The 24,285-nt window shown below is 34.2% G+C and overlaps 1 protein-coding gene across 1 annotated transcript in view; it reads left to right on the top strand.

The window, feature by feature from the left end:
* CBLB (Cbl proto-oncogene B) overlaps nt 1-24,285 on the top strand; it is a 210,583-nt gene that overhangs the window by 160,857 nt on the left and 25,441 nt on the right. Inside the window, 4 exon segments of the mRNA XM_033131542.1 lie at nt 11,084-11,230; nt 14,527-14,624; nt 14,740-14,871; nt 17,409-17,558. Coding sequence (XP_032987433.1) covers nt 11,084-11,230; nt 14,527-14,624; nt 14,740-14,871; nt 17,409-17,558 — 527 coding nt within the window.

Here is a 24,285-nt window from a genome sequence, read left to right as displayed (position 1 = left end):
CCACCGAATTTTACCCAACTGAAATATTGTTCAGTAATTCCCAATGCTTGCCTTCTCATCTTGTCTTGCTTTTTTTCTCGCTTTGGGAGTTCTTCCGTCCCATGAAGAACCTTTTCAGAATCTTTATTCTAACAATCCTTGACTCCAGCTCCGTTTCCTTATGAGAACTTCTGTGACTTTCAGTCATAATGCTGGTAGTTAGATTGATTTTCATTCCTCTACCTAGAGTTTCATGTCTACACATTTAATTAAACTCTGCTCTGCTATTTTCTAATTTAAAAGTGCCTTTCCACCTTAAAAAGACTATAAGGTTTTAAGGGCAGAAATCTATTCTTGTATTCTCTGAGTTTCCCACATAACACCTTACTGCTTTTGCTGTATAGTGAGTACTGAAAATACCTGATTGCTTGGTTGATTGACTTTATTATCTGCTGAGATCCTCATTTCTAATTGAAAGTCTTGGAGCGTCTTCACTCTATCCTCTGCTGGTCACTGAACTCTTACTGTTCATATGAATGCAAAAGAAGGATAAGCTAGATACCAGCTCCCAAGAATTTACAAGCTACTTTAAAATGAAGTTAACATACATGAAATCACTAGAGAACATCATGCACTACATTGTGCAATTCTAATTTGTTAGTTTTTATATAACCTTGGAGAAGAGGCTGTTACAGACTTTGCAAGTCAAGGATGTTTTATAGAGAGGATGGAAATTTCTTGAGTCATGGAGGGTAGCACAAATGGAAAAGGGGGAATGCCTGAGAAAAAGCAAGAGTGTGAAACTTGACATCATTCAGGGGATAGTAGGAAACAAAACTAATTGGACTGTTCTCCAGTGGCAACATTTCTTGGAACTGCCACATACGTAGCAGACATAGAAGTTGGAAACAAATACGCGTATTTTATGTAGTAGGCTCTAAGTCAGTAAGGACACATGATATTCTAGCATCAATGAACTCTGGATGTATGTATACACAATAAAACATCTAAGTTCAATTACCTTTGATAACTTAGAAAATATCAGAAAATGAAATTTGCTAATTAGAGATAAAATTTTCACATTCTGTTTATTAAATTTATATTGGGAAGTGGGATAAGAGACAGAAGTTGCAGTTTGCTTCATTTGTGTTTAATATTAAGTACCTGTTTCTTTAAAAATAGAGTAAGAATAACAAATACATAATGAAATGTATTTTATTGACATTTTTCTAAAACTTCAGTTTGTATGTGCATGTGGATATACTTTCTCCTTATTTAGCCTTGAGTTTTCCCTCAGACACAATGCAGTTGCTTTACTTAATGATGCAAATGTTTTAGCAATGCATGCTTAACAGCAGTTTAGGTTTCTATTTTGCATGCTGCAAATTAACCATCGTTAATATTAATAATACAAGTGCTGGCTTTTAATGGCACATTTACTGCTGTAGTTTATGTTTTATTCTGACTATATAGGTAGCAGTTGTTCATTGTAGAAAGTATGGAAAGTATATGAAAGAAAGAAAAAATTAAATACATAAATACAGGTATCTACATATCCCAAATGTTAGTGCTCAGAGTTCCGATATTTTTGTTTTGTTCTTTTAAGACTTTTTTTTACATCATTTAGATTATATTGTAGAGATAATTTCATGCCTTCCTTTGTCACTTAATACTTGAATAAGCATTTTTCTTAATCCTTTATATGCTGCATTTATTATAAACCTAGCATGCAATTCTGAAGTGAACGTTAAAACCAGACTTGGTCCCAGACCTGACTCCAACGTTAAGTATTTGTCTTTGAACAAGGTAATCTCTCTGGGCTTCACTTTCTCCATCTGCTAAATGAAGGGATCCATTTATTTAAATCATCTCCAAAATCCTTTTGAGCTTCAACTTTTTAGGTTCTATGCAATATGTTCTTTTAAGGGTCTTCATCTGTAGTGTTAATTAAATATGAAATATTTGGCAACTTCAGTGTTCATTTGTAGTTGGTTGGTTGTGTCCCATTGCTGGGGCTAGTATGTGTTGGATCACTGCCCTGGTTTTTTATTTGTCTTTTATGTTTTGTCAACTATGGCCTCATTAGAGTACAATGAGTATAGATCCTTAGCGCTGGAGGGGCATAGAACAGAGGTCTTGGCAAAATATAACTCACTGAAATAGGGTTGTTGGATGTTCAAGTACCTATTTCCATGTTAGACTCTTATGTTTCAAAATCAGGCCAAAGCAAAATCACAGGTTACTACCTAACAGACTTTCGCAGTTCTCACAAGTGTTGAAAGCCCCAATGTTGAATTCAGTAATTTCAAAGCTAGCATTTACCCTTAAATCTACACCGTATTCTTGTAACTGTTTACCAAAGTATAATTGTTACATTATTTGTGTTTTGTGATTCCCATTTACTTGATTCATATAAGAGGCTACTCTGTGATAGTGCTTACTTTCTTATAAAACTGTATGTTTACAATTATGTGACTCTTACTGTGTAACTTATCTTGAGACCTAGAAGAATATAGAATTTATCTTTTAAAACATATTGTAAAAGCTGAAACTGTATTAGTGTGTATAGATTTACTTATTTTTTTCTAACCTGGTTTTTTGAAATGGTTTCTATTTAATTAACATCATTGACATTTAGCTATAAATATAAATTTTTAAATAAAAAGTTGAAATATGGGTAATTATTATTTTGATGAAGAGAATGAAAAAAATCCTATGTGGATTATTTTTACTTTGTAGTGTAAAATTTTACTAAAATATATTTAACCTTGATATAATTTGATTTTTCAAAATTAAATGAAACCTGAAACAGTTAAAATATTTATTTTACTTGACACAAGATATTGGCAAATAAGCAAAAGAGTTATTGCAAATAATAATGGAATAATTACTTCCAGGTAAGAAAATGTTCTGGAATGCTGAGGAATGCCCTTTTTCTAGAAGAGTATTTTTCTTGTGCCTTGTCTTTTAGAAATGGATCTTTTTTACTTTTGACATATTAAGCTTTCAAATACACATGAACCAGTTTTACGTGGCTCATATTTTTATAAAAAGGCTTTTTTGTTGTTGGAGGTGGTAGTGTTGAGTATTATGATACATTTTCTAAACAGAGGTTGCTAATACTTTAGTTCAATGAACAGGGAATCAATTTTACCTAACTATTCTATTTTCATTCAGTTGTGTGTACTGACTGGAGATTCAGTGTGAACAAGATAAAATCCTATCCTCGTTAGAATTTGTGCTTTAGTGAGGGAGAACAGAAAGGAAAACAATATTGCACATTGTTAGGTAGTGATAAAGCAGGGAAGGGGATAAATAGAGATAGAGAGGTTTATACTTTAAATAAGATCATCAGGAAAGGTAATATTTGAACAGAAACCTGAAAAGAAGTAAGGGAGCAAGCAAGCCATGAGGGTGTTTGGGTAAAGAGTATGAACAGAACTCAAGGGCAAAACAGTGAGGCAACAAGTCCTTTGGTATATTTGAAGAACAGCCAAAAGGGCAGTGTGGCTGGAATTGAATAAGGTATGCAGGAGCTAAATCATATGCTGCCTTTAAGGCCATGATAACTTTGGTTTTGTTAGTTTTAAGAAGCCATTGAAAGGTTTTGATCAGCGTTATGACATGATGCTAGTTTGTGTTTTTAAAGATTTTCGCTGGCTGCTATGTGGAGAACTGTCTTTCAGAAAGCAGACGTGGAAGTGAGGAGACCAGTGGAAAGTATAGTCATGTGATGTGGTAGACCAGTAATAGATGGTCAGACTGACTGGCGTGATGGCGATAGAGTTACGTGGCCAGCATTGAGTTGCATTTTGATCCAGCAGTACCTGTTAATAAACTGGATGTCTGTGAGGTATGATAGTCAGGGATGAATGACACTTACACAGGTTTGGGCTAAAGAAACTGGGCGAATGGTTGCTGCCATCTACCAAAGTGAGGGAGATCAGAGAAGGAACATGTGTGGGAAGGGACCAAAGGTGGTAAAATGAAGACTTAATGATCTGTTGAGTTTGGGATCCCTGTTGCACACGTCCACACAGGAATGTTGAAAGGATAGTTGGTCGTCCCATCCAAACTTTACACTTTATGTTGTTCAGGTAAGTATTGTAAATATTTCAGTTGTTACCAGGTTTCCCTGAAAATAAGACCGGCTCTTATACCGTATTTCCCCGAAAGTAAGACCTGGTCTTATATTTTTGCTCCAAAGCAAAATATGCATTAGGGCATATTTTCAGGGGATGTCTTATTTTTTTCTGTACAACAATCTACATTTATTCAAATACAGTCATGTCATCTTCTGGAACATCATCATAATGTACTAAATGCGTCTGAGATCTTAACTGGGGCTTATTTTCGGGGTTTGTCTTATTTTCGGGGAAATACTGTATGTGCCATTGAGTCAACTTCAACTCCTGGCAACCATATGAATGAGTGAACATTCTCATTGTAGGGTTTCAAAGTAACACAGATGAAGAAAAATAGAGAGTAAGACAAGAAAATGCAGCAGTGGTGTACCATTGCCTCCTGCTGCATAGTGAGTCCAACCCACATGTGCTCAGGTCCATGGTGTCGTACATCACCAAACACCTGCGAAAGGTAAACTCCTCGCAGGGAAGTATTTCAGTAGGTATTACATAAAGCTGCTAAATTCATTTCTACATTGCCTGTGCCCAAATGTAGTAGCTTGATTACATTCTTAGACATAGGAATGTAATTCAGTGAGATTTTTAACAATATAGAAACTCATATATTTAAAGCATTCCCTTGGGTATATATACCTGGGTAAAAGTATACCATTAACCCCTGTTGATATTGTAGAAAACATATTTAGAACATTTCTATGGAGTAAAATTTTAGTAAACAATATCTAGTGTGGTTATTATCATAATTTCCTTTTATATACCTAATTGCTGGGGGGAATAAACTAGAAATGTGGATTTGTGAATGCAGCCTCAGCTACTGCCACCTTCCAGTGAGTTATTAAGGGGTCCACACCTCCAAACAACATCTGCGTCTGTGAGAGTGTGCATGCCTGTGAGTGTGGTTGTCTTTAAATAGTGGCCAAAGTGGTCCAGAGATGAGTAATGTAAAACTATAAAGCTAGACCAGTTTGACTAAAATGATGACCAAGTTCATGGAAGAGAGGAAAGTTTGTTTTATTTTGCTTTGTTTTTAACTAGAAAGTAAATGACACAGAAGGAAAAGAAAAAAGTACTAAGCCGTGGGAGTTATTAAAACAAATATCACATTGTGTAATTTTTAACAACTTAAGAGGAATGTGCTTGATGAACATTTTTCATCTTGTGTATGGTGCATACTAGGCTACGTTTCTTTTGCTTCATGTCAAAAGAGCAGGAAAACATGTTCTGTTATTGTTCACCTGAAGATTTGTACACAGTGTGTACTGTAGTTTTACATTAATGCAGTTTGTATTTAATAATAAGAAATTAGTATCACTGATTTAAATATCTGGTAGAAAACTTTTTTAATGGAAGATAAATCTGTAATTAAGAATTGCTCTGTTTTTTTTTTAACTCTAGTGAATGAACGTTGTTGCTTTTCTTTATTACTCTTTGAACCAACTTTCATTCTAATACCTTAAAATCAATTTAAGAGTTGCCAAGATGATGCACTATTTTTGTTTGTTTTGCCTTTGGTGGATGAAAAGTGCACTATTATCAAAGATGGCAGTCCCCATAAATAATAATTAATATATAGGGGATATGTGGAATGAGTCCTTCTTTTCAATTTGTTCCTTATTATTGTTGTGGCATTCTTCTTTCATTAATGTATCATATAGAAATGTATGTGCATTTGGTTTGGACCCACTGATATGATTCAATATTTGAAGCTCAGACTTAATTTATAAATCGATGAGATGATGCAGAAAAAAATCCAAATCTCCTGCAAAGCAGCTGGACTATCCTAATGTAGGTTTTCTAGTGTTTTGTGGTGAATCTCTAGAACCTACTTCTTGACACATTGATAAAAAGTACTGAGGGCTGCAAGTATATCATTTTATTAACAGGCCTCAACAAAAAGAGCAACAGTGTTTGAAAAGGGTAAAAAAATAAATATTATGAGCATCATTTTTCCTCCTTTTTTTATTTTAGTATTATAATTTCTAAATTCAGATAGAATTGTAATCCTCTTTTATCTGAAAATGACATTTGGAGGATGGCTGTAATCAGGGTAAGGGAATGCTACTAATTCCACTAACCTTTCCTTTTCTCTGACTAAAAGCTACGTTGGGAACTGATATTAACATTAATCCCCATAGTCTGACAAATCTGTTACTTGTAATTTACCATAGAACTGATTTATGATGACAAATAATTAGGTAGCCTTAGACAGAAACGTGAGCCACTGGATTCTATTTGAAGATAGGCTCTATACTCGTATTATATTCTTTATACTGTCTCTGTTTTGTCCCTCAGAGACACAATCCATTCATCCCTGAACATATTGATCCATTGATAGAAAATGTGTAGGGTTAGAAAGAGATTTTATTTTCATATTAATGAGTGGCATCTTCGTGTATTCCACCATGTTCAAGCATTGCTTATGTTTCTGTTAACATTTCTCCATAGGCTCAAATGGAATTAGATAAGTGATTCTTCAGGCCACTGAAAATATATGAAGCATATTTGTTTGAGAAAAGTGCTTATGTGTAATATCTTAAATGAGTTAAAATAAATTTTTAATTTTAAATTGAAAGTTCCAGTTGTAAAATTAAAGCATAATTTATATACAGCAAAATTCACCGTGTTTAGTTACAGTTTTGTGAGTTTTCACAACTGCATAGTCATGTAATCACTACCACAATCAAGATATAGAGCAATTCATCACTCCAAGAAGTCCCCCTGTACCTTGTATCAGTTTCTCCCCTCACCCCACACCCCGCAAATTACCAGTCTGATATATGTCCATATAGTTTTGCTTTTTCCAGAAAGTCATATAAATAGAATCATACAGTATGTAGCCTTTTGATTCTGGCTTCTTTCTACTTAGCATAATGCATTGAGATTCATCCATGTTGTCTAGTGTATCAATAGTTTGTTCCTTTTATTGTTCAGAGTAAGTATTCCATTGTAAAACACACCATGATTTGTTTAGAGGAACTTTTGGGTGTTTCCATTTTTTGGAGATTGCAAATAATGATACTTTAAATATCTTTCATATTCAACATGTATTGGAAAATTAGATTCTCAGTAAAAGTATGTTTCCTCAACATTTACCTTCTTGATTGCTAAATAAAGCAGAGTCCCTGAAAGTGTTAAAAATAATATTGGTCATGAAAAAGGTAATTTAAAAATGTAACTTAAAATTTGTTTCTCCAATTTCACAAGTCAATGAAACTGCTTATAAATAAAGCTTATATTAAAGCTTATATTAAATTTAATAATATACCACACTACCTTGTCTTGATATCATGAAAAAACCCTCAAAAGTAATATGTATATTATAAAACTTACTCTGATATATTGGGGAAATGACTTATATGTGGCACATGTGCGCAATCATACCAAATACAGCTTTATTTCGTATTACCACTTCCTCCAGGCAGTGATTTTCTGAGATAGGTATTTTCCCTATTAGGATTTGGGTAGTTACAAGAAATATGGACTAATGTGCATGGCAGGCCCTGAAGATTTGATTTTAATAAAAGATATTTTTAAAAAAATTACCTTCAGATATTATTAAATAATGAGTCTTAAATCTAGAAAACAAGCAAAATAACAACATATTTAAAATGCTTTTCTAGATTATGAAAGGACCCTAAAAAGGATTGTTCTGTTTCCCTTAACAGCATGGTCATGTATTGCTCTAATCAGCAGTCATTCTTGTTCAGTAAAAGCTTGTGAGTACCCTGACACTTAACCATGCCAGGCCTTTGTTGACTCAAAGTCCACCCTTAAGCATTTTGCAGTTCAAGACAGAAATAGACAGACAAAGACGAATATATAGAAAACACAATGTCAGTGAATGAACATACACTAAATACAGGTAGTAGAAAAGATCAGAGTTCAAAGAAAATTACCGTTTTGTGGAGCAATGTCACAGGCGGTTTATATAAAGTTAATAAAGATGGATGTTTCTACTTTGCTTTTTATCTGGAAAAGCTGATGGACTAATCGAGGTATCAAGAATTACTCAAATGAAGGAAAGAAAAGTACTTGGTAGGGTGATGTTTGCAGTATGCTATTTAGGTAAAGCCAATGGGATATGCAGAAAGTCACCCCTCTGATTATATGCCTACCGCTGGGAATGTAGAATGCTCTAGAGGAATGTACCTGTGAGCCTTCATTTCAGCGTGTAAAACTCACTAATGAAGAACAACATCAGGTCCTGTATTCTTGGTTTGTTTCAAATGTGCACATGCAGAAAATGGATGTATTTACTCCCTGAAGGCTCAAGTGACTAACACAGTGAGTTTAACAAGAGGTGCATGTGGTGAGGGTGGCGGTACATCGTTCAGTGTGTGTGCTCCTTGTGCCCGACCAGTGTATTAACTCAGTAGTGATGGCCACAGTGCAGAATGCACCATGAATGAATGCTGATAATAGAAAGAGGATGGAGTAATGGGTGTAAGTGGTAGGATGGTTACTTGGCAGCTTTAACATAGAACACTTGCTCTATTTTAGTCCTCTGGTATCCCCCAAATCTCCCATAAGCTAAATCAATGACTGAAAAATTTCCCACGTCCCAAAGTTGGTTATTTTCTCCACTTCCTAAAGTAAGCGTATATGATAGCTAATGAAAATTCTTAAAAAAAAAAAAAGAAAAAAAAAGAAAATTCTTAAACTATTTTTTTACCATATATTTACTTGCAAGTAAAATTGAACTCCTTCTTGAATGAATTTGTAAAGAGAAAAGAAAATCTGACATTTTGTAATTCTTTACAAGAATTGAGATTTCTCTTCTGGTGTTTTGTACGCATCTTTTTTATCTTATATGTACCTTCCTCTGCTATTTTTTTAAGTTGACTTTATTTTTTAGAGCAGTTTTAGATTCAGAGAAAAATTGAGAAGGTACAGAGATTTCCTGTATACCCCCTACCCCGGCTTGTGCCTAGTCTTCCCTGCTTTGCTTTTCATTTCCTTCAAAAATACTCCATCTGTTGATTTGCAGCAAAGTGAAAGAGTAGGGGGAAATTACCCAGATGAAATTCTTCATCACTGAAGAGAAAATACAGAAATCAGCCACAACAGATGTGATTTCAGAAATGGTCTGTTCTTGTTTCATAATGCAGTGCTTCTTTAAAAACTCTTAAATCTTTGGAAGTAATCTGCGATAGGCAAATAGGAGAACATTCCTGAATATTTGATTGATAGGTCTTTTTCTTATATACAGTATATCTTTGAATTGCATAGGAAGAAAATTTCATTATGAATGCAAGAGTGTGTTAGGGCATGGAAAGGATGTATATTTTTCTCCTTTCATTTGCTTAGAATCCATTCTGATCCTTGAGTTAGCTAAATTGATTTTCATGTTTATAAGAGCTTATGGAAGGTAGTGTTTGAAATTCCCTGCTCCGTTGCCTATCAAATCACCATTTTGCAGTCCTTATTCTCACCAGCTGGCCTTCACTTGGAATGTACACCTTCCAAGGTTATACCATAAAAGGTGTAACCCTGAGGTTATTAATAAGGTTATTAGCTTGTGTTCTGGGCGCTGACAGTGGACTTTCTGTCACTGTGTCACTGTGCATTCATCTCACCAAAAACTGTCATTTGAATTTCAAGGTCCTTCAAACAAACAATTCAAAAATTGGTATTGAAATAGTCTCCAAAGACAGGTAAAAATACACTTTTGAAAAATCTTCGAAGAAATTTTTCTTTGATCTCTGAATTTCCTGGAGACTCAGTTATATTGTTGAAATTTGAAAACCTTCAGGTTTGTCAAAATGTCTTCTTGTAATGGGCAAAAAGAAAGCTCTTAAAATTGTTTTCATTCTAACTAGTGAGAAGAAATGAAAATGAGAAAGTTGTTTCAGGCTTGATAGCTGATATACCAAAGGCCTCTTGCTCCCTCTACAGAAGGTGCTTCAAAATTGCAGTCGAAAAGATTTTTTTTATTTTCATTTTTTAATTTTAATGAAACAGATTTATCATTGATGTTCATGATGATTAAGAAAAAGTTTTAGATACATCTGTATCTCAAATGTCTTGCAAACTGGTTGGTTGTCCTAAAGTTGGTCAGGGTAGATTTGTATGTTTCTACTTTGGTATTTTTCTCTTGCATCAGCAAGGATTAAACTCCAGTAGCAATAACTGTGAAAAACAGTAGTTTTTGGTTTGTTTTTTTGTGTTTTTTATTTCTTTTTTTTTTTTTGCTTGTTCAGCTTTGTTTTATTTTATTTATTTTCAGAGATGAGTAAAATGCTTGAATATTTCTTTTGATATTAAGTGATTGCTTCACTTATTTTCATTCTTTTTTATTTAGCCAGAGAATTTAAGCCATAGAAGAATGTATTGTAACTCAACAACTTTTAGTTATTTTATTATCGACTTCTAATTATCCTGGTCATTTTTAGTTTTTGGTTGTTTCCAAACAACCAAGGGATTGTGGAAGGGATAGAAATTGGAATTGTAACTTCACAGAAGAAAGAATTGTTTCATTTAATTAAACTGGATTTTTTTTCAGCTATAGATGATATGTATAAGAGACAGAAAGTTTGAGCTTTCTATAAAAACTTCATTAATACATAAAACTAACAACATTATATTTATCATATTACTTTACCCATTTAAATTGAAATGCAAGGTTAATATTTTAGTAGCTTTGGTTTGAGTAATTTTATGCATTTTCTCTAACAACTCTAAGACCATTTTATTTGACAGGTTACTAGTTTTTCTTATTGTGGCATTTAAAATTATAAGTATGAAAATTCTTTTATTCCATCAATAGAGTCGTAACAAAAGATTGAAAATCCTTTTCATTTGTATTTAGTATTAGAACAGCCCTTCTGATGTTACCCTGAAATTGAAAAATGAACACAAGTGACAAAGTAGCTTCTTTGATTTGAATATGTCACATCAGACTTCCTGTTCTAAATTATTATGCTTAAACTAGACTGGATTTTTTTTTTCCCCTCTGGTAGGTGTACTGGTCCATTAGCAAATTCTCTTTCAGAGGAAACAAGAGACCCTGTAGATGAAGATGACGATGAATACAAGATTCCTTCATCTCATCCTGTTTCCTTGAATTCACAACCATCTCATTGTCATAATGTAAAGCCTCCTCTTAGGTAAGAACGTGGGCAGCTTTTTAATCACCTCACATCTGCATAAGCATTATCATTTGTGGTGTTTGTTTTTAAGCAATTAAATCATCTAGTTTTTAAAAAATTCTTGATTTCTTTTTCAAAGCCTCCTCCTCCTAGATACTGTTTCCTGCATTACTTTCAGAGAAAACGAAAAGATGCAGATTGTTCATGAGTCAGGGAGTTACTTGACTAAATTAGTTGACTAATAAGTCTAATGGGACATTTTGTTACCCTTCTTTCCCCCAAAACAAATTATGCTCTGATAAAACTTTGCTGTAGGTTATGTATAGTGGTGATTAAGTCATGAATTTTCAATAAACTATTTCCAATCCATTTTATCACTTCTTAGTATATATCTCATGAAGAAAAATTCGTAATTAGAAGCTAAGATATTATGCCAACTTTCCTTAGAATTTTTCTTCATTATGTAAAGATTAATATAATTTACATTCATTTCCCTACTTGATGTGCTACCTATTTATATTCAGATCTTGAAGAAATTAAAAAAAAAAAGCTAAAATTGTTTCCCTTAACTGTTTTTTTTCCAAATCACTTTTTTTTCAAGTTGACATTCAGTATTATTTTATGTTAGTTTCAGGTGTACAGCATAATGATTAGACATTTATATAATTTACAAAGTGATTTCCCCGATTACTCTAGTACTCATCTGACAATCATATGAAACTATAGTAATCAGAACAGCATGGAACCATAGAAACAGACAGATAGATCAGTGGAACGAGAATAGAGAGCCCAGAAAATAAATCTCTTAACTGTTTTTTTGTTTGTTTGTTTGTTTTGTTTTTTAATCAGTTACTCTCTGTTTTACTTCTGCTTGGATCAAATAAGAATGTGAGGAATAGTGTTTTCTTTTTTTTCTTGTCAGTTGTTTATTCTCACTATAATGGAGAAATCCTTGAGCTTTGAAGTGGCAGCCCCATTGAGGTATTTAAGAGTTATAAACAATGGATGGTGTGTATTGAAATATTGGTTTGTGTTTAGTTAGAAGGGTGATTTTGATTTATATAATTGAATTAGTAAACCGTAATCGAATATTTTTGTTTATATTTTTATCACACTGACATATATGAGGTAATCAATAAGTGAAATCTCAGTTTTGAAACTCCAAACTCCAGTGTTCTTTGTATAATGACATCCCTGGAGCCATGCTGGGAACACAGAATACAGCCCACCCAGCCTTTTGCCTTCCAGTATCTCTTGATTGACTGAGAGATAGGAGAGCTGTTGAATACTTCAGTCATCTGTGTCATCTTTACTTGGTGTGCCATTTTCTTTTGAGGTCAAGTTAGTCAGTGGAAAGCAGTTTAGGCATAGAGTGTTCCCTTCTTTTCAGATGAAAAACATAAAAAATGTTTCATTGCCTTTCTTCGAGTATCGTACTAAGGTAGAAAATGCAATACTTGGAAAAGGGAAGCACATCTATATTTTAACCAGAGATCTGTCTTAATGAGTGATCCTGCTTAGAAGTGTCAACACTCCCCAGAGTTATTAACCAGGATTATTAACACTCTGCAGTCCAGGGCTTCATATGTCAAAGCAAGAATCAAAGTATTTTGCTAATTGCTGACCTTTAAGACATTTGTTGCTAAAATAGTATCATTGAGAAGGCAAAGGAATAACTGAGAGGCAATTTGTTGTAACAGAAGAACCAAATGTCTAGTACCCTGATTAGAGAAAGAAGTTATCTTTTTACATCAAATATAAATTGTTACAATTTTCAGTTCCTTTGGCTCTTAACAAATGTGTAGTAATTTTTAAAAACAAATAAGATGAGCTTTTTTGGTCTCTGTGGGATTTCATTATTTTTCATTGCTGAAAAAGTGAGGGTTATAATTTTAATACTTTAAATTTTGTCACATAATAATTGAATTCGCTATTTGGTGGCAAGCCTTCCAAATCCTGAAAATAAATTTCAATTATGACCACTATTACCACCTTTGTACTATTACAGAGAAGTAATAAATGTTAATAATCCCTAAACTTAATTTGAATGAAATTTTTATCTAATTTGTTTTTTAAAGCTGACAAATTAAGTGTCTTCTTACGTCCTGTACAAAGCACTCTTTAAACTTAAAAACAGTTCTTTTGCTCTGTTTCTTTCCCCCCTTTGGAATATGAGGAGAAGTAAGTTGTCAATATTTAGAAAAAGTTAAATAGTAGATGAATAATTCAATTCAGTCTCAGTAAAAATTCATCATTATTATGAAAATTCAATACATGGTAACTATTTTTAAATGAACCGTCTCTGGCCCCTTGGAGAAATGTGGTCACCAGAGAGAATGGAAATGAATTTCAGATGAAGCACTCTTGCGATAACTATTCAAATATCCACTATCTCCTCCATTATGTATGTACTTCTACTTCTCCCCAAGAATTCAGAGTAAATTAGAGAAAAGTAAAACATAAACTCTGCTTTCTATAGCTTTGTGAGCAGAATAACTTGGTAAGCAGAGTTCATTGTTACACAGCTCTCTTCTGAAGACAGAATATGCTCTGTAGCTTCTCTTCCAACTGATATCTTCCCATGACCCAGTTTTATCCATTGTGTTCGTAGTATGATTTCACAACAAAAATACTTTAGTAAGTATTATCCTTTATAGACACCTAGATTAAATTACTTGTTGTGTACCCAAGGCCTTTGGTAAAGTCATTTCTATACAGTTGTCAGAAGTGCCAGAGTTTGGTTCATGGCAGCTGTGAAATTATACTAGATTCTAGGTTTTTCAATATGCCTATCACAATTTTAATGGAATTGCTGAATCTTTAATAACTCTCCATCTTTGATAGGTTCTAGTGCATTATAAGGAAAGCTTAAATTACAGAAATAAAAATCTGTTAAACACCATCAACAAATAATGACTTCATTAGGATTGTTACTTATTTTTTGCCTTACTACATTTTGTTCTTCAAAAACTTGGCAAAGTATGATTGAACTCTTCCAAAACGGCATGTTAATTTTACAGGTGTGTTTAGGGTATCAACAATGTTTGTAACCCTTGTAAATCTTGTTTTCACTCAAAAAAGAGAAAGAGAGACTATTTGTCTTCAATGGGATATTTACTTGGTGCTTTGTAAAAGTATTGAGTAAGAGTATCTAGATAATATTAATTGTACTTTTTCCAGAAAAGAAAATTATATTTTCAAACTTTATTGTATGAGCTGGCTTGCTAATTCCCATCACTACCCCCCTACCCCCACCCCAAATGACTTAAATGGAAAGTATCCTTATGATTTTTGTCCTCTGATCTCTGTTTTAGGTCTTGTGATAATGGTCATTGTATACTGAATGGAACACATGGTACATCTTCAGAGGTGAAGAAATCAAACATTCCTGAGTTGGGCATATACATAAAGGGTAAGTATGAAACATATTCTCTTCGTATTCTACATTTCAATGGTCAGAATTTAAAGGCATAATTCCATGCCATTGTTGTACTGAAAATACATTAAGATTTTGTGTTATCCTCTAGGAGATGTTTTTGAGTCAGCCTGTGATCCAGTGCCATTACCACCTGCCAGGCCTCCAACTCGGGACAATCCAAAGCATGGTTCTTCACTCAACAGGACGCCCTCTGATTATGATCTTCTCATCCCTCCATTAGGTTGAAACCTTTAAAAATTTTTCAAATAAGCCACCCCACCTCTTCTTTCAATTAATATCTGAATTACCAGAAACCAGAGTTCAGGGTAATGCAGACTCACTAGATTATGGATTTATCTGAATTAGAATGGATTCTACAGGTGATGGTGGCTCTCAAGTTCCTATGACCATTATTCCGTTTAGATGTTTTAAGCAATGGTGTAAATAGCTGGCCATCGGTGAGGATTTTATCATGTTATCACTGCATGGGCTAAATGCAATCTACAAAAAAACCTATGAGAGCATTGTTCATTTCCCAGGCACTTATGTTCTGGTAGATTTGAAGTGTTCATCTGCGATTTTCTTTAAGTACAATTCTTAATGAATGTGTACTTTTTCTTTCAGCATAAAATGATCCAGTTCCACTTAGCTAGTTACATTATGGAAAATTATATGGTTTGTTGTAGACAGCTGAGAATAAATTCTATCTTATATTCATTGAAGCTACAACATGTCCAAAGAATGTCAGTTTCTTTGTTTCAAATTTACTATGAAAAAGTTCACTAGTGTGTGTATGTGTGCGTGTGTGCACGTGAAAGTACACATAAGTGTGTATGTATGTGAAAGTTGGCTGGTGCTGGCGTCTGTGTTTATTTCCTTGATTCCAGGTAGGAAGCTTCTCACCCAGTTTTTAGAGGAAGACAGAACCTCCACACACCGTAAGGTTTCACAATAACAGCTCACCGTAAATAAAATATAAGCTTATCTGAATTATTAGGCTACCAGAAATGTAAAATGAACCTTTCGATTTTTTCCACAAACACCATCAACTAATTTTTCCAATTATACTGTTGCAGTGTCTTTTGCTCTCCTGTTCTTTCTGTAGTTCAGTGTTTCATTTTCACCTACATGAATTATAAGAGCCTCCTAACTTCCTTCTTTACCTAGTGTTTTTCTCCCTTCTACTTCTTCCTACTATACATTGGTTTTTGACCTGTTGCCCAAGTCTTCATGATCTAGTCAGTATTGTCCAGTAGAACTTTATGTGGTGATGTAAGGGATCTGTGTTTTCGCATGTGTGAATGTGGAACTGAATTTTAGTTAAATTTAAACAAAATGGCTCTATGTGGTTAGTGACTACCATGTTGGACAATGCAAATAAAGGTTCCAACCTTTCTTTTTCAACTCCACCTTCCTAGTGTACATCTCATGCTTTATGTATACTGTTCACTCTGCCTAGAAGACACTATCCTTGCATTTGATGAATAAATACTTTTGAGACCCTGATATCCCAGACCTTCATGTTCTTGGTAACACCTTGCTAAATGCCAAACTCTACATTTCTCATCCCTCTTACAATGAATATCTCTCACTCTGTGGGGCCCATGGGACTTTTACCTTGAATCATTTGTGAACTTTTCTTAGATCTCCTGTAGAATCTAAGCTCCTTAGGTCAGGGCCTTATGATTTTGATCTCACATTACCCATGTGCCTAGCATGGTACCCAAAAGCGATTTGAATGAATAAGATAATGTAGCAGATAGTTGAAAGTTGGAATGATGACAGAGCTCCCTCTCCTATACCTTCAAATATTTTAAGTTAAAAAAGTATTTATGATCATTTAGAGAAAATATTTTCAATATATTTTGCAAGGCAAGCTGGATGAGTGGTAAAACCATTTTCTTTTAAGTATACTTTTATGTTTAAGTCAGTAAATTTAAATACATGTGAATTTTTATTACTGGAATATGTGTTTGTTTATGCACTGTTTCATTCACAAAGTATTTGAGATTACAAAAGTACATACACTGGAACTTTATTTTTTTAAAGAATCAATATAAGGGAAAATATGGGTAGAGTAGTAAGATGTGGCAGAGGAAAAATAGACATAAACGCATGCTACAATATTATATGTTCTAGTTACTGATGCTGGGAAATACCTAAATGTAAGTAACTAGCTTTGGGACCACAAAAGGTGGTTCTATATTTAACTGTTCCTCTTTAGAGATATCTTATAATTAGAAAAATATCATATTCTTCTACTGTAGGTACATTTTCTATATATTCTGACAATGAAATATATGGAGGATTAGCTTCAATGAATTAAAATCCAGCAGAGTAAATTTTGAAAGATAATCTATTCTGTGACATTACATTTTTTGTGCATAGTATGATTTTCTAATTACAGGCTGTGAACTCATTGTTACACAGAGAATTCTGTTCTGATGGGGTTACTTACAACAATTTTTAGTTCAAACTTTCAGTGTTTTCATATTATAAAGGTTACAGGTGAGTAGTATGCTGTTTAATAACCTGCAATGCTACTTTTTAATAGACCTAGGAGATAAAAAAAGTTTGCAAACATGTGTGTTTCTGTGTCTGTGTTGCTGCTCTCCAAACACTCCCAAAAAATAATTAGTTCCCATTGTCCAAGTCAGTGGATGGCTGGATAAACACTGCAGGTGAACTTCTTTATAAGCAGCAAGAGAAAATCAGTTCTTACTTGGGCCTGATACTGTGTTTCGATTAATGTTTATACTGACCTTTCTTTAAATGCAGGTGAAGATGCTTTTGATGCCCTCCCCCCATCCCTCCCACCTCCCCCGCCTCCTGCAAGGCATAGTCTCATCGAACATTCAAAACCTCCTGGCTCCGGTGGCTCCGGTAGCCGACCATCCTCAGGACAGGACCTTTTTCTTCTTCCTTCAGGTAGGAGAGAAAAGCCAAGGAAGACTTCACTAAAAGCAAAAATTATTTCTAAGACCATGCTGTCAAATAAGCATTGGTTATTCATTGGTTTCTGTCTCCTTAGCATAAAATAGCTGTTGGGTTGGTTTGTTTGTCAATGGGATGGTTTAATGCCAAAAGGATAATAAAAATGGCAAAAGCAATAATAAGGAATCAGAATTTAGAAATGGTGCTGTAGAGACCATCCAGTCCAAATAACACCTTATGTTGCAAAGGCATCCATTAGAACCAGAAATGTTCTAATTATTGGGCTGACAGTGACGGGAACAAAATTTAGAGATCTGTCTCCCCCGATGCTAGTACAGTAATTTTTTTTCTAATAAATTTTAAAAATTTTACTACATATGTCTAGGCTTATAGTTTTGTTCAGAAATGTGATAAATTACAGTGTTACAACGTTGATAGGGAAGTTTTTCTGAAATATCTGTATTTTAATACTGTTTTGTTACTGTTTTATTTTTCTCTATGTATCTACTTAAATTATTGGTCTTCAAGGAAAAATTAATACATAACCTTTATTTTTAACTCGTGAGGAGTAAAAATAAAAATAAACAGTTAATGAACCATCCATCCACTCCATTAGTCAGAATTATCAAGAAACAAATACTCAGTTATATATTAATTGTTGTTGCAAGCTGTTCTATCAGTGATACTGTGATCTGTGCTTTGAAAGTTTGCCTCTGCTTTGGATTGGTTAAACATACGGTAAATTTTCTTTCTTAACAGTTGCTTTGCATTTTTGTATGTGATAAATCACACCAAAAAAAAGCCTTTAAAAAGTGCAGTTTATCTTTGGCACCTATATGCCTCAGGGAAAACTTCAGAGTTTTAACCTTTATCATTCACCTTTATTGTTCATTTTTCTGTTTTTTTCCCCACTTGGTTTGATAATTTAGAAAGTTTGAGGCAATTTCTGGGTAAGACACAAAATATTACAGACATATACCTTGGAATATATATAGCTTCACTTTCTAAAAGTAGTGCATTTTCAAGACATAATTTTGAGTTTAATTTTTCATCAGTAATTATTGATTGAATTATCCCCGGTGTCACCCACTCTGTTAGATGCCTCCTGGCCCTCATAGCGCCCACGAAGGCTACCATCAAAGGGCAAGGGTCATAACCCCTCTCATTCGAGCAAAAAACATGGATAGATATTAGGCTCTTATTTATACAGCTACATATGAACACTAACGTTTTACTATCTTTTTCACTTACACTTTTTCAAATCTTTGTTTGATACATGGACTTTAATTCAGATTTAATAAAAAAATTGAATCGCTCTAAATCTTAGTTAATGTAACCTTTCCCAGGGCTAACTTCTGGATAGCTTTCGGCCAGATTCCTGCAATGTATCTATCACCTTTTATATATGTGATTTAAGCCCCAGCAAATGAGTGTTTAATGTAGGGCCACCTTTTTAAATTAAGTCAAGCTGTCCAGGAGTTGAAAGAAAACATTTTATACAAATACACACTTTTACCTGTTTTTATCAAAAGAATTGTAATTTTATCGTTCATTATGCTTTATGTACAAATCTTCATTAAAATGCTCTCAAAATTACTAAAAAAAAGGTATTACTTCAAAATGAAAATAACCCCCTTTTATTACCAAGTTTCCCTGACAATAAGACCTAGCTGGACCATCCGCTCTAATGCGTCTTTTGGAGCAAAAATTAATATAAGACCTGGTCTTATTTTAATGTAAGACCGGGTATAACATAATATAATATATAATATAATGTAATGTAATATAATATAATATAAACACCAAGTGTAATATAATATAATACCAGGTCTTATATAATATAATATAATACCCGGTCTTATATTAAATTTTCCAAAAGACGCATTAAAGCTAATGGTCCGGCTAGGTCTTATTTTCGGGAAAATATGGTAGATAGAACAAAGTTGTATAAATTATTTTATTTCGTATATAGGTTTGATCGTTTTGATTTTGCTTGGCTGCCAGGGCACACAGCAGCAGTTACCCTTCACCTATGGCGCCAGGCTACCGTGGGACCGAGCATTGATTATCATCAGCACCTACTCACACTCTCTCAACCTCCTTTTAGACGTGGAATTATTCCAATAATGTTGATTTCCCTTGATAATAAATACTTCTAAGAAAATACTTCTTTTTTTCCTTTTCGAGCCTTTCATATCATTAACATGACAAATTTTAGTCTGTTGTCATATCCTCTGTGAAATCCATTGAGAAAACTATTTTTATTCAATTTTAAACCACATATATTAACTCTCCTCCTTTTCAAAAGAAATATTTTGATTCTTCTTACATAATATCATAGAATATGAATGTTTCATTCAGCTCATAAATAAACATTGACTGTCATTTTGCAAAGTATTTAATACATTACACTGTCTAAAATACAATAGAAGACTCACAGCAGTGGTTCTTCACCTTAAGAATTGAACTTCGTGAAAAAATACTCTATAAATGTTAAACGAATGTTTAACTCAATAATTGTAGAACATACAAGGGGAAAAAGGTGATTTTCAAATTTAAGGAGACTGCATGAGCATTTTAGAGGTATTGTTTTCACTTGTTCACTGTGTAAAATTTTAGTCCAGTGTAATGGTAAAGCTTTTCTGGCATTCTTGAGACTCGGTTTCGTTGAGGAAATCGTTATCCCCAATTAAAGACAAAGGTTGGGTTTTCTCATGACGTATTAAATACCTAATCAGACCTACCTCTTTATTCCAGTATTCCATGACCTACACACTTGTGTCAGGTCCACCTTTCCAGCCTTAAGGCCCAATGACTGTAGTAGTCTCTTCAAATGGCAGAGTCCTGTGTTTCTGCCACGGAGCCTCAGGACTTCCACAGGATCAAAGGGGGAAAGGCCGCCACGGCTCTGAGGGTGGCCTTTATCTGGTTTCTAAGTTAGGCCTGCACATGAGACTTCTCTTGGCAAAATAGTAATGCCCACTGCTGTGCATGAGCCATCTTGTCTGGACAGGCCAGTCATATCCTAACAAAACCTGAAGAGTCCTCAAAGAAAGCTTTACAGTTTCCTGTCTCTAAATGGGGCTACTGCGAGCATTTATGTGCTTTTATCTGAATTACAAAAAGGCACTTTTGTGCTGGTGGGTTTAAACAGGCACCCCTCCCTGCACCGTGTGCCGGAGCCCGTGCTCCAGGAACCGAGCCAAGGCTGTATTTATATCTGCTCATTCCCATAGCTGCATGTCTTGGTGCACTGCACAAAATCCCCAGTGTCTTCGGCAGCCCTTACTTTCACTATTTTTCTTACCTGGATTCTCTTTTGAAGTCCTTATCCAATCTTAAAGTCGCAATTAAACTCTAAAAGCTAGCAAAATTGACTTTATTAGAGATTAATGAAAATTTTCCATTTGGATCCGGAAATGCAACTGCCTAAGTAAAATACTAAGACAATTTGGATTGTTAGCAACAGTACTGAAAAGGGTTTAGGGGACTTTGTTGACTGTGGCCTTTATAAAGCACTGTCATGATGTGGCTACCACGGGGCGTATGCTGTTTGAAGGTTGCGCTCACAGAGTTCAGATCAGAGCAGGAGTGAGGTGCAGTCTTCCCCGGGGCTTAGGTGTTGAAGGATTGATGGGCCAGAGCAGTGGTTTCAAACTGTGGTCTTCAGACCAGCAGCATCAGTATCACCTGGGGATTTGTTTAAAATGCACATTTGTAGGCTCCGCCCAGGGCTTCCCAGATCAGAAGCTCTGGGAGAAGAACGCAGCAATCTGTGTTTTCATAGGCCTTCTGGTGATCCTGACACATGGCCAATTTTAAGAGTCACTTGAGTGGGATATTCCTAGAGGTGTGCAGCCAGGGTAGTAAAAGGAATTCAAACCATACCATGTAAACGACAGTAGATTGAAGAAACTAAGGATGTTTAACCAAGAGAAGGGAAGACCCTGGATAGATATTAGAGTTGTCTTTTATTGCAGTAGTTGTGAAAAAAGGATTCGATTTCTTCCATGTCTCCTCAGGAGGTAGAAGACCAGTGAGAATTATTAAGAATGAAAATTTCATGCATCATGAGAAGCAGCTTCCTAAATTATTAATAATTCTTGTATCTCAGAGGGGTAGAGAGTTCTCCAACACTGGAGGATTTAATCAGTGGACAGATTGCTACATAGTGGGCGTTTTATGAATGTGACTTAAAGAGTGAGGGCCGCTGAGAGGGAGGAATTTTGTTTCACCTAAATAGCTCTTCAAGCCATATCTAGCAATTAGGTCCTGCACTGATATTCTTTTAAATTTGGGGGGATAACTAATAAATTTTTCCAGATGGTGTTGGGACAGCCTGAGGAAATTATATTTGCATGTTTTTCTATACTGGAGTAAAAATTTGTAAGTGTTTAAGATTGTGGAAAAAAGTTTTTAAAATGTCCACAATGCCTCCTTCCAGAAATAACCATTTGATAGGTTTTCACAGCATAATTTTGATTGATGCATATTTTCCCACTTGTTTTGTATTTATAAATTTTTTCAGTTACAGTTGACATGCAATATTATATTAGTTTCAGGTGTACAACATAGTGATTAGACATTTATTTATCTTATGAAGTGATCTCCCGATAAATCTAGTACACATCTGACATCATTACAATAATATTGTAAGAATACAGTATTATTGACTATATTCCCTATGTTGTACTTTACATCCCCAGGACTATTTTTATAACTGGCAAGTTGTACTTCTGAATCCCTTTGCTTTTTTCAAAGAGACCACCATCCCCCAATCCACCTAAAAACCATCAATTGTTCACTGTATCTTTGAATCTGTTTCTGTTTTGGTTTTTTGTTTGTTTGTTAGATTCCACATATAAGTGAAATCATATGGTATTTGTCTTTTTCAGTCTGACTTATTCACTTAGCATACACTCTAGGTCCATCCATGTTGTTGCAAATGGTTAAGATCTATTCTTTTCTTGGGCTGAGTAATATTCCATTGCATATATGTACTACCTCTTCTTTATCCAGTCATGTACTGATGGACACTTAGTTTGCTTCCATATCTTGGCTATTGTAAATAACACTTCAGTGAAGACAGGGATGCGTATATCTTTTTGAATTAGTGTTTTGAATTTCTTAGGATAATACCGAAAAGTGGAATTACTGGGTAATAAGTAGTTCTATTTTTAATTTTTTGAGGAACCTCCATACTGTTTTCATAATGACTACCAATTTGCAATCCCACCAACAGTGCATGAGAGTTCCTTTTTCTCCACATCCTCACCGACACTTGTCATTTGTCGATTTATTGATGATGGCTGTTCTGACAGGTGTGAGGTGGTATATCACTATAGTTTTAATTGTCATTTCCCTTATGGTTTGTGATGTTAAGTATCTTTTCATATGTCTATTGGACATGTATAGGTCTTCTTGGGAGAAATGTATATTTAATTCCTTGCTCATTTTTTAATCAGATTGTTTGGGGGTTTTTGTGCTAAATTATATGAGTTCTTTATATATTTTGGTTATTAACCCCTTATCAGATTTATCACTGGCGAATATCTTCTTCCATTCAGTAGGTTCTCTATTCATTTCTTTGATGGTTTTCTTCACTGTGCAAAAACTTTTTAGTTTGATGTAGTCCCATTGGTTTATTCATTTATTTTTTTTGTTTCTCCTGCCCGAGGAGACATATCCAAAAAATATTACTAAGAGTCATGTCACAGAGTTTACTACTTATGTTTTCTTCTAAGAGTTTTGTGACTTCAAGTCTTACATTTAAGGCTTTAATCCAGCTTAAGTTTATTCTTGTATATGGTGTAAGAAAATGGTCTAGTTTCAGTTTTTATATGTATCTTTCCAGTTTTCCCAATACATTTATTGAAGAAACTGTATTTACCCTTTTGTATATTCTTGCCTCCTTTGTTATAGATTAACCATAAAGACATGGGCTTATCACTAGGTTCTTTATTTTGTTCCATTGTTCTGTGTGTCTGTTTTTTTGCCAGTGCCATGCTCTTTTGATTACTATAGCCTTCTAGTATAGTTTGATATCAGGTAGCAAGATACCTCCAATTTTGTTCTTCTTTTTCAAAATTGCTCTGGCTATACAGGGTCTTTTGTGGTTCCATATGAATTTTACAATTATTTGTTCTAGTTCTGTGAAGAATTCCATTGGTATTTTGATAGTGATGGCATTGACTCTGTAGATTTCTTTGGTTAGTGTGGACAGTTGAATGATATTAATTCCTCCCATCGATGAATGCATGGTATATGCTGCCATTTATTTGTATCTTCAGTTTCTTTCCTCAGTTCCTTATAATTTTCTGAGAACAGGTCTTTTTCCTCCTTGGTTAAATTCATTCCTAGATATTTTATTCTTTTTTTTTTGCATTTGTAAATTGGATTGTTTTCTTAATTTCTCTGATCGTTCATTATTGATGTATAAAAACGCTACAGATTTCTGAATATTAATTTTATGCTGCTATGTTACTGAGTTCACTTATCAGTTTTAATACATTTTTGATGGAGTTTTAGGGTTCTCTATATAGAGTATCATGTCATATGCCATTAATGACAGTTTTACTTCTTCTTTTGCATGCCTTTTATTTCCTTTTCTTGTATGGCTCCTGTGGCTAGGACTACCAATACTATGTTGAATAAAACTGATGAAAGTAGACATTCTTGTCTTCTTCCTGATCTTAAGGAAAATTCTTTTAGCTTTTCACCC

The sequence above is a fragment of the Rhinolophus ferrumequinum genome, chromosome 2, assembly GCF_004115265.2.
Source record: "Rhinolophus ferrumequinum isolate MPI-CBG mRhiFer1 chromosome 2, mRhiFer1_v1.p, whole genome shotgun sequence".
Taxonomy (NCBI): Eukaryota; Metazoa; Chordata; class Mammalia; order Chiroptera; family Rhinolophidae; genus Rhinolophus; species Rhinolophus ferrumequinum.
The sequence above is the reverse complement of the archived record's forward strand: the minus strand, read 5'-3'. Positions and strand labels throughout refer to the sequence as shown.